This window comes from Gracilinanus agilis, chromosome 5 (genome assembly GCF_016433145.1).
Source record: "Gracilinanus agilis isolate LMUSP501 chromosome 5, AgileGrace, whole genome shotgun sequence".
NCBI classification, from domain to species: Eukaryota; Metazoa; Chordata; class Mammalia; order Didelphimorphia; family Didelphidae; genus Gracilinanus; species Gracilinanus agilis.
In genome coordinates this window covers 8,595,775-8,607,177 of record NC_058134.1, presented here as the reverse complement: position 1 = coordinate 8,607,177, position 11,403 = coordinate 8,595,775, and the positions used below count along the sequence as shown (strand labels likewise).

At 45.2% G+C, this 11,403-nt stretch overlaps 1 protein-coding gene across 1 annotated transcript in view; it reads left to right on the top strand.

The window, feature by feature from the left end:
- Nucleotides 1–2,253, top strand: part of SOSTDC1 (sclerostin domain containing 1) — a 7,079-nt gene extending 4,826 nt beyond the window's left edge. The window contains exon 2 of the mRNA XM_044678849.1: nt 1,838–2,253. Within this exon, the coding sequence (XP_044534784.1) occupies nt 1,838–2,253 (416 nt within the window). The remainder of the gene's footprint in view (nt 1–1,837) is intronic.
- The last annotated feature ends 9,150 nt before the right edge of the window (nt 2,254–11,403 follow it).

The window sequence follows — 11,403 nt, the reverse complement described above, 5'->3', positions numbered from 1 at the left end:
AAGATAGCGAGAGAGAGAGAGAGAGAGAGAGAGAGAGAGAGAGAGAGAAGAGAGGAGAAAGAAACAGTCAGGGGTGGGGAGAAAGGGAGGGGAGGAAGGAGGGAGGGAGAGAAGGGAGAGAGAGAGAGAGAGAGAGAGAGAGAGAGAGAGAGAGAGAGAGAGAGAGAGAGAGAAGGAGAGTGTCATCATGTCTTTCCACACAGATTAAGGTGTGTCAACTTTCTTGAACCTGGGTGGTTTTGAGTGCACAGGAAATCTCTGCTTATTACAAGATTACTAAGCATTGCACAGAATATTCATCGTCAGTGAACTGGCACTGCAAAAGTGGGAGGCCTATTTCCAAAGAGCCTCAGTAGACAAAAGATCCCAGAATGGGACCAGCTGCTGCCAGGTACATTTCTCCGCACAGCTGCAGCAGGGGAAGCCACCTTGGCACCCACCTATTGAGAAACATCCCCGCCCTGAGCACATTTCCTGGAGGAAGGAATGTCCCTGGGCCATTGCCTTATTGTAGTTGCCTTTCAGTGCTGGAAGAAGGAATGCAGGTGGAATCCTTTCTAAGGTTTGCTTTGCTTTTTCCCTGCCTTGGTCTCTCCTTGAGCGTAAAGCAGGCCATCTTCTGTCTATTCCAGTCCTGTAGTGTTGGCTGTCCATCAGTCACTCCCAGGCTAATTGCGGTATTGGGTTTACTGTCACGGGAACACGGGAGTCCAAGAAGCCGCCGATGCTCCCAGACCCTTGGAGGTCTTGAGCACAGAACCAAACCAATGACTTCACTGGAGCTTTCTGCCAGCAGCCCTCATGGGAATGAGCACGGTGGCTCCCTCCACAGCGTTAACGTGGTTGAACCGGGCACTGTGCTGTAATCCAATTCAGGGGAATGGAGGTCATGTTGTGACAGCAACCAACTCTTCCTACTCTGGGTGTTTTGGTGTTTTGGATGGGGGAGCATCAGACATTGTTCATGAAACCATTTTATTGGCCGAAAGGACAGCTTAGACATGCAGGCGAATAAGCAGGATTGTTCAGTTCAGGGGTGGAATTGCAGAGAGGAGGAGGAGGAGGAGCCTTTGTTGTCCCCAGTGGATGCTTGGCCTCCAGTTTCTAGTTTGGAGGCAGGGGAAATTCAAGACCACGTCTCAGATTGTCCCAAACATATAGATAAAGCCACGCCAGCCAATCAGTTGGGTGAAAGACAAGGAAGTTTGTGCATGCTGCAGCTGCAGAAGGAACACGCTTTTTTTCTTTTTCTCCGTTGAACATCCCTTTTTTTTCAGTTAATGTAAGATCACAGGATAATAAATGTAAAATGAGAAAAATCTTAGCCCATTTAGTCTAATTCCCATATTTCATAAAGGAGGAAACTGAGGACTAGCAATGTTTGAATCCTATCTCAAACACATATCAACCGGCCCCAAGCAAATCAGTTAACTTCTTGATGCCTTCCTCATCTATAAAATGAACTAGATGTCCTCTGGGGTTTCTTCCAGCTATAAACCTGTGACTTCAAGTAGCTCACAAAGGGACACAGTAAAAAAAAGCACTCAAAGTAGGATTCGAACCTGGGCCTTTTGATTGAAGAATGAATACTTTTTGCCCTCAACTACCCTGCCTGCAGCTTAGCTCAGTATCTCATCAGAAACCTGGCCCCATGGGCATTTTGCCAGTGTTATTAGCGACAACTCACCTCAGGACCTCCATGTGTAGCTTCTTACTTTGGAGTTGTTCCACCATCACTGAAGGATCGCTGTTGCTCTTGTAGACTGGGCAGGGGATTCCTTTCTTTTTGCTTGAGCCTTTGACCAAGGCTTTTCTCCCTTTTTTTTGTGTTTTGCAGATCGAGTCCAAGTTGGCTGCCGAGAGCTGCGTTCTACCAAATACATTTCCGATGGCCAGTGTACCAGCATCAACCCCCTCAAGGAGCTGGTGTGTGCTGGGGAGTGCTTACCCCTTCCCGTCCTCCCCAACTGGATCGGAGGAAGCTTCGGCACCAAATACTGGAGCCGGAGGAGCTCCCAGGAATGGCGGTGTGTCAACGACAAGACACGCACCCAGCGGATCCAGCTCCAGTGCCAGGACGGAAGCACTCGGACCTACAAGATCACCGTGGTCACCGCCTGCAAGTGCAAGAGGTACACTCGGCAGCACAACGAGTCAAGCCACAACTACGAGAGCATGTCACCCGCCAAGCCCGCGTCGCACCACAAGGAGAGGAAACGGGCCAGCAAAGCTAGCAAGCACAGCCTGAGCTAGGGAGTCCGCTCTTGTCTGGGACTGAGCTGTGGTCCTGTCTTCCACAGGTCCCATTGCATCAAGACTGAAGCCTGCCATCTCTGTGTGCTCACTTCCAAATCTCCGCTTGTTGCTTTGGTCAAGCCAAGAAGGTGGCTGATATAGAAGGATCTTCTTGGGGACGAGTGCTTTTCCTTTTCTGATTTGTCAGGATGGGTGTTTGTGCGAGCGCCATTTTCCTCTAAACCCATCACCAAGGTTGAAATGTACATGATTTCTGGAAAGACCAGCCTTGCCCTTCTGTGGCCCCCTTCCGGGGCCCCCTTCCACCCCCTAATGGAACCCAAAAGGTGAAGAATTGTTACCATGAATTTTCACTGGTGTTTTATTTTCAGAAAAGGTGCTTCACTGTGAATTTTCATGGGAACATTTCATAGTCTAGAGGTAATGCCCCCGTTGAGTATTTTCATGAATGTTGGGTATTTCTGCTCCAACCAAATGAGACCCCGTGATTTCTCCCAGGTTCATGGTCTGAAATCATGACTTGCATGCTCACCTCTAGTTATCATGGTATGCCAGAAATGCATGGCAGCAGCTGCAAAGCCAAGCGGAAGAACTATTTATTTGTCAGTGTGATTATTTAATGAGCTCGGACATGTGGTGTTTTCCCAATGTTCATTTTTTATGTTCTGTAGCTTTTTCATGTACCGAAATCCATTTTCCCATGATTTGTGGTTGAGCTGGGGGGGGGAGGGGGGATTACATCTTGTACATATGTAAGATAAGCGTCTTAGTCTTCTTGTTATATATAAATATATATGTATATTATATATTTTTCATTGTGAAATTTATCAATCGTTTGGATTTTTTTATATAAATGCTTTGTAAAAGCTAAAACCTGTCATAGTTTTTGTGGTTTAATTTGTGCAATTCAAGGGGAGGGCCAATAGCCTTCCGTTGCATCGGCCTCTTACTTCGAAAATAAACATGAACTTAAAGAGCTCCTGGTCTTGGTAGCCGCTGTGTCAGAAAGTGTGTGAGTGCATGAATTCCAGGGCTTCATGTCACAAAGAAGGGGACCTTTCCTAGTCTTCAGTGAGTCCCATAAAGATTTTGGCTATTGTTTCTGTGCTAAAAGGGAGCTGGATGGCAGTGGGTATGGGGGCTGGGAAAAACTTAGCAACTCTGTGTCTCTGGGCTTCAGACCCAGGTTTTAATAGAATCGCGTGAGCTATGGGAGGGAAAAATGATAAGAGGATGGAAAAGCATCTGAATACACTGGCGATGCTGGATGTTCTAAAGGGAGCCAAATGAGCCTCCTGTGCTCTTCACATCTTAGCAGTTCTTTTTCGGCCTGGGATGCCCTGAAACAACCTGGTTAAAAAACTAAACAACAATCCAAACTGGGACTTCACAGAGGGAAAGAGAGTGGATAGATGCCTTTTTTTGCTTTTGGTGGGAGGAAAGGGGGCAATTTCTAATTAGAACTTGGGATTTTAAGATTCCATTTGCACAACCCCAAGATAAAGGATTCAGTCAGTCAAGCAATCAATCCATGCCTTTTGTCTTGTCTCTCTTTGGGCATAGGCTAAGCTAGCTGAGTATGATCCAATGGGAAGAGGGCAGGATAAAGTGGTCCAAATGATAAGATTTAACACCTCCATCCTACAGAGCAGGAAATTGAGGCTGAGAGAGTAAATGGTTTACTCATGATTACTCACTGGCTGGGCTGAGGTTCAAATCCAGGTGCTCAGTGATCTCACCACCATTCCCTCCTGCCTCAATGATCCGATATCCCAGAATTAAAACATGCATTGTGTAGAGTAAAAGAAAAACATATTTAGAGAAGGTCTGGACCACTGTTGCACATTCACAAGTGCTTACGAGACCCGTGCACAATTAACTGCTGAGAGTAGGATCTGAGGTCCAGCCAAGTTTCACAATTACTGACACTCAGAGTTGTTACACTTACCCTCATTGACATATACTAGAGTCATTTGGGATGGGTGACCCCAGGATCCTCTGGAGATTTCCTGTGGAGAGGTGACATGATCTAGGGAAAGAGAACTGAGTATGACTAGAGAATTTGAGTCCCAATCCCATGGGAGCTGTGTGACCCATGGTGAGCCAGCTAACCTTCCTGAGCCTTAGTTTACTCATTTGAGGCAAAAGGAGAATATATCTGTTGCATTCAGGGTCATTTATTTGTCTTACTATTTTTCACTCTGAGGAAAATGGGGGAGGAGGGAGCGAACGGTCAGGAGATCTGAGCCCTGTACTACCTTGGCCTCATAGCAGTTGTGTGACCAGAAAACCAAATTCCTCTTTCTGGGCATCTCTCCTTTTCCACAAAAGAAAGAGGCCAGGACAAGGGATCTCTAGGTTTCCAGCTCGAAAATTCTAAGCAAATCCCACAATCACAGAATGAGAGCTGTCAGGGACCTCCAAGGTGATCTACACCCCTGCCCCTTTTTAAACAGATTTTACAGATGAGGAAACTGAGCCTTAGAAGAGGGGAAATGACTTACCCAACCAAGTGGTCACCCAGGCAGCAGAACTAGGAATAGAATGCAGGTCCTCTGACTCCAAGCCCAGAAATGCTTTGTCTTTAAGAGAACAGGAGAGAGACAGAGAGAGAGGAAAGTGGGAGTGGGGTGGGGAGGCAGAGACAGAGATGGAAAGACAGAGAGAGGGAGGGAAACAGAGACAGAGGGAATCAGAAAGACAAAGAAAAAGAGACAGACAGAAGGAGGGAGAGAAGGAAGAAGGGAGGGATACAAGAGATACAGAGAAGCAGAGGGGGAAGATAGGAGGGGGAGAGAGACAGAGAGATATGAGGGGAGAGAGAGAGAGAGGTAGAAAGGGGGGAGGGGAAGAAAGGGAGGGAGAAGGGAGGAGGGGGAAGGGAAAGAGTGGAGTGAGAGGGAGAGGAGAGAGAGACAGAGAGATATGAGGGGAGAGAGAGAGATAGAGAGAGGGGGAGGGGGAAGGGAGAGAGAGGAGAGAGAGACAGAGAGAGAGAGAATTTTCAAGCACATAACCAAAAATCCACGTCAATCATTCATGTCTATTGTTCCAACAGATCTTAAATGACCTGCTCATTAACACTTTGCTAAATGATTTCAAAGCACTTGATGTATACTCGAAAGTAATAAAATAGCGCTTGTGGAGGATGGCTGCTGATCCAGGCTACCTAATTCCATGTCTCTTACCACCTGGTCCTGCCTCAGGACAAGCAGGGTTCAAACTGGGAGGTCAGAGAGAAGGCTGGAAACCCAGAGGCAACAGCAGAGGTCCAGGGCAGACCCGTCCCCCTGCACGCATCAGGAAGCATTCGTGTCTATTTTGCAGGAGTTTAAATCTGCCCAGATCTTCAAATTATAAATGCCGCATGCAAGTTCCCTTCTCCTGGGGGGAATAAAGCGAGCTTGAAGCCAGCCCTGCCTCCCTCAGCCGGAGTTCAGAAGTGGCCCTTTGCTTTCTTCCTGCAGCAATTCAGCGTTAAGGGAGAAAGAATTGTTCAAACGTTGTAGGAAGGCTGACTGGCTGAGGCACACCTTTCTTCTGGGGCATCTGGGAGAGGAGCAGCAAGGAGCTCCCGGAGCCAGAAAGACCCCTTCTCTTGCTCATATCCATTTCCTTCCCTGGTGAGCAGGCTCTGGGCTTTGATTCTTGTTTCACTGACATCCACATAAACATAGCTCCAGGTTAAACTGAAATGTGTAGACAGATTCCGGAGCCAAGCAGACATTCTGTCACTAGGGTGTGTGTGTGTGTGTGTGTGTGTGTGTGTGTGTGTGTGTTAAAAATCTGCCCCAGTGTCTATCCTAAAAGATTTGGAGCTGCTCAGATCTCTCTGTCAGCCCAAGTGGTGGCCATGCCTTCCTGACACAGTAGTGGGTCCCGGTGCTTGCAGCCTTTGTCAATTGTTCCGCTAACAACGTGGAATCGCGGCAGGGTGGTGAGGCTTGCAAGAACCCCAGGGGGAAGAAGAGGCTCTGCCTTCCAGCTTTGTAAACTTGATTAAAAAGAACTTCGTGCCAGTCCTGTTGTGCAGGCTGCATGCCGATGGACCAGAAGGCATGTCTTTTGATGCTCCCCGACAGCTGGCAAGCTTGCCAAGGTATTTCTCCTCCTCTCTGACAGCAGAGACAGGACAACGTTTCAGGATGGTGGCGAGGAAGCCTACAGAGTTTCACACTTCACTTCGGTGTGGTGTCCCCGTTTGCCGATCCCTTTCTCCCTCCTATTTATTTTCCTTCTCAGCACTGGGGAGAGTTGTCGGCATTGGAGGAGTTTCTGAATAAATCCTCATCGCTGTCATCAAAGGAACAGTGTCCCCCCCCAGCACAGATGGATAGAGCTAATGTTTATGGCTAGCTTGAAGGGGAGAGAAAATGGCTGAGGGCGACTAGCTGCTAAAGCAAACCGAGTCGGCCTTTTGATGGAAGGGTCTAAATCAGCATGAGTTCCATGGGCCAGTGGGAAGGAAGCGCTGTGTCTGAAATGGAAAGAAGAAAACAACCAGGACAGTTTTGGCATCCGGAACACAGAATGGCAGAACCTCACATCACATCAAGTCCAACCCCACCTGAACAAGAGTCCTTTATCCAGCATCCCCCAAAAGAGGGCGGCCAGCTGGGGCTCAAGGACCTCCAAGGATGGGAAATGACCCACGAGGTGGCCCATTCTACTTTGGGTCAGAGCTCACCGTTAGGAAGCTTTTCCTTCTCTTCCAGCTCTTCCCATGGTTCCTTGTTCTGTCTTCTTGGACCAAAAGGGGCAAATCCAGCTCCTCTTCCTTTGACAGCTCTTCTGACATTCAAAGGCAGTTATCATGTCTGCTCTTCTCCAGATTTAGCATCTTCTGTTCCTTCCTGCTTCTCCTCAATCAAATGTCAGTTCTTTCGGGGTATCCATAACCCTAATAAAACTTACAGTGTCTGGCAGCTAGTCAATGCTGCTAAATTGAAGTGATTGAATTTATTCAGGAATTTGTCATTTCTGCAAATTTCTAGATGCTTCCTTCATTTATGTCGTTTCTGTGTATGACAAGACAACGCAAAGTCCGTGTTTTCTGGTCATTCACAACTCTTTGGCCTTCCTAATGGATGGTTTTTAGATAAGTAACTGGCTAGAACATGTTCTCATTAGGAATTAGCCATCAAGAATGCCGAATATGTGAGGGTAGCTCAGTGGAGTGAGAGTCAGGCCTAGAGACAGGAGGTCCTGGGTTCAAATCCGGCCTCAGACCCTTCCCAGCTGTGTGACCCTGGGCAAGTCACTTGACCCCCATTGCCCACCCTTACCACTCTTCCACCTAGGAGCCAATACACAGAAGATAAGGGTTTAAAAATGCAGAATATGGAAGTCTTTAGGATGTCATGTTTTTAATGATCTTGAATCACCTTTATCCTTTGTGCCAGTCATCTGCCTTTCAGTAAATGTAGCCGTGTGTCACTTCTCCACAACTTTGAGCCCCACCCCATATAAAATATAAATCACATTGTTTATCATCCTGGAGGAGGGGGAGGAGAGCAAGTGAGAATAGGAAGGAGGGAGAGAATTTGGAACTCAAAAATTCTTTTAAATACAAAAAACTGTTTTTACATATAACTGGGGGGGGATAAATTGTTTTTTAAATAACTGAAAGAATTACAAAAGAAAGCAGAAAACTTTGTGCCTCTTTTTTCTCATTTGGGTTCATAATCAAGAAAAACCCATTCCTTCTCTTTCCAAATTTCTCAACTGGTAAAGACCAAAGTGAAACCTTTCCATCTATTGGAAGACGCCCCATTGCTGCACAGAAAAGACTGCTACATAGAATTGTTTGGCCAAAAGAGAATGGCCTTGGTGGCCAGCAGTCTGAGTTCTATTTCACAAGAGTTGATTTAATTACTTTCAAAGGAGTTTGGGCCATCTAACCAAATTTGCCATCCCATTGAATCAGAAGTTTTTAAGTTGAGGATCCTGAAATAACAAAAAAAAAAAAAATGATAACTGTATTTCAATATAATTGGCTTCCTTTGTAATCCTGGGTATTTTATTTTATGAATTCTAAAAAGAGCTCCAGAGTCTTCACATAATTAGCATTTGATGTGGAGGGGCTAAGCAGGGTTACCCTCCCCCTTTAAAGGCAACCAGAAAAAAGCTTTTGTTCTAAGCCTAAAACTTCTAAGCCAGAGATATTTGAGGGAGGGCAAGGCACATAGGTGGCATTGTGGATAGAGTTCAAGGTTTGGAGTCAAGAAAACTTATCTTCCTGAATTCAAATCCAACCTCAGACATTTACTAGACATTGGGCAAGTCAGTCTGTTTCTCGTCTCTAAAATGAACTGGAAAAGGAAATGGTAGATCACCCCAGTATCTTTGTCAAGAAAACCCCAAATGGAGTCATGAAGAGTCAGACATGACTGAACAACAACCAACAACAAGAAAGATATCATGGAACTTTTGGCCCACCTGAAAGGACCATGATCTTTGCATTAAAGAGTACATTGATTCAAAACTTACACTATCTCATAACTATAAAGTGGTGGATTGACTCATTGATGGCAAACCTTTTAGAGATTGAGTGCCCAAACTGCAACCTCACACAGCATGTGAGCTCCCCCTCCCCGCCTTACCCCAGACAGAGGAGGGAGGAAGTGCTTCCATTGGGCTGCTGGGCAGAGAGGCACTGATCTGAGAAATGTCCTCAGGCATGATGGAGAGGGGGGAAGGGAACAGCCCTCTCCAGCACATGTGCCATAGGTTCACAAACACGGGGCTAGACAGTCAGTCAACAAGCACTATGTGCCAGTAAAAACAGATCTGAGAGTCTTAGTGTACTAAAAGCTGAAATATGTATTTTTCTCTACCTTTCCCTAGATATAGCTGGTTTAGAAGAATGCTAGGTTCAGAACAAAAGTTGCTTCTCTGGTTGCTTTTAAAGGAAAGTGGGGAAAAAATAAACAGAAGGGGAGCCCTTACTTTCCTATCTCTGGCTTAGCCCATCCAACCCACATACTAATTACCCAAAAGACAACCACACATGAGGAATACAAGTTAACTTTTGTGTTCAAACAAAACAGGAAATCAAGATCAGAAAAGTTATATGGATCAGAACATATTGATGAATACACAGAATAAATGATGTCTTTAGCTGGGAGCAAGATGAGATCTCAACACAAATGAAGTTAGGAAGAACAATCGTTTTCCCCAGAGGAAGTCTATACTAGTGGTTTTTAGAAGTTCAGGCATATCCAAAGACAGGGAACATTGACTTCTCAGACATAGCTATCATTCCACAGCCCTTCTCTCTCTCTCTCTCTCTCTCTCTCTCTCTCTCTCTCTCTCTCTCTCTCTCTCTCTCTCTCTCTCTCTCTCTCCCTCCCTCCCTCCTTCTAGAGGGTCTTCTGTCTACATGTCTCTCCTGAAGGAGTTTGGGGAAATGGTGTTGCACTCAACATTCTCTCTAACAATCAAGAATCAGACCTCTCTCTGCATTCACAGAAGAATGTAATCTACCCTGGCCTCCCAAGATCAGGTGGAAGCTGGAGGTTACTTTGGTAAAAACACTGATAAAATGGAAAATGTCCAGAGGCCATCCTTGAATATTTGAAGGACTATCAGGTGGAAGAGAGGTGAAATTTGTTCTGTGTGTATCTTGCATTGTTTCTGGGGTTGTCTTCATTGAACTGTAATTTTAAGGGTGACAAATGGCTCTGGTAGAATCAGGAACAAAGGGTGGAAGTAAGTGTCTGAGGCAAATATAAGTGTGACATAAGGAAACATTTTGAAGCATTAAAACAACCCAAAATTGGAATGATTCACCCCAAGACAAATTGGGTTGCATCTTACTAGACTTTTCAAGAAAAGTTTAGAGTCTCAACTTTAGACCATAAAATATTGGGTATGATGTCAATAAGTAACTCATTAGTTCAGGTGTTGTTAGATGGCTCTGGAAATCACTTCACCTGGGAGATTCTGATGCTATAAACCCTTATGAAAATTTAACTCTGATCATCATTGCTGGGGGCTCTGAATTTAGGAGTTTAAGGTCAACGGAGGACACCCTACCAGGGAGGGTTTTAATTGTGATCCTGGCAAGAAACAAGACCAGCTGTCTGAGAACAAGCCTGGCAAAAGAGAGAGAAACTTGGTGCCAGATTGTTGACCAATAAAGGTTCCATTCTTAGGTCAGACTGACCTGGAAGTGAATCAAAACACAGTGACACTCTGTTTCAGGTGACTCCCTTGTGTTTATGCAGGGATGGCCACAGAGAGGTAAAAAGGGAGTTGAGTGTACTAAGGATTACATAGTTCCCAAACTCTCCATAAATAATAACTTGATAATCAGTCATGTAAGACCATTGTCCAATGTCTGTTGAATAAATATTTTACCACTGAAGGAATTGAACCATCCCCTGTGTTGGTCTTAGGCAAGCATAGTAGACAATGGACTGAACTTAGAATCTGGAAGGCCATGACTGAATCATTCCTCAGAACTTTTCTGTTGATGTGATGCTGAGCTAGTCACTTAATTTCTCTCCGCCTCAGTTACTTCATCTATAAAATGGAGGTAACAATAGGATCTACCTCATAGGGTTATTATGAGGATCACGTGAGATTATCTATAAAAACATTATATTTAAAGTATGTTATTTTTATTATTACTAGATGGAACTAAAAGATGTTACTTCTAACTAGAATGATAGCAAACAGGATTTTCTCAGTTCTATACTACACTCAAACACAATTTCACAGGATAATGGATGGGCTCATGATTCATGTGAGCAAAACCCGATCCAATGGCAACTCAGACACTTCCCAGCTGTGTGACCCTGGGCAAGTCACTTGACCTCCATTGCCCACTCTTAACACTCCACCACCTATGAGCCAATACACAGAAGTTAAGGGTTTTAAAAAAAAAGATAGAGTAGCAACTCCTGTGACAATGTGTATCACAGAGCTTGAAGAAGCTGAGAAACTGTGTTGAACCTAAGGAGATCTTCCTATCTGAGTCAATGAGAGACATGTCCTCCATTGCCAATTATCAGCTGCCACCACATCACAGACATCAGAAACTCATCATATATCAGAACTGGTTATCTATGACCCTCAACCTGTCCCTCCTCCAGACTCTGTTCTTCTTTTCAAGACCATCACCCCTTTCCTCTGCCCAAGGTT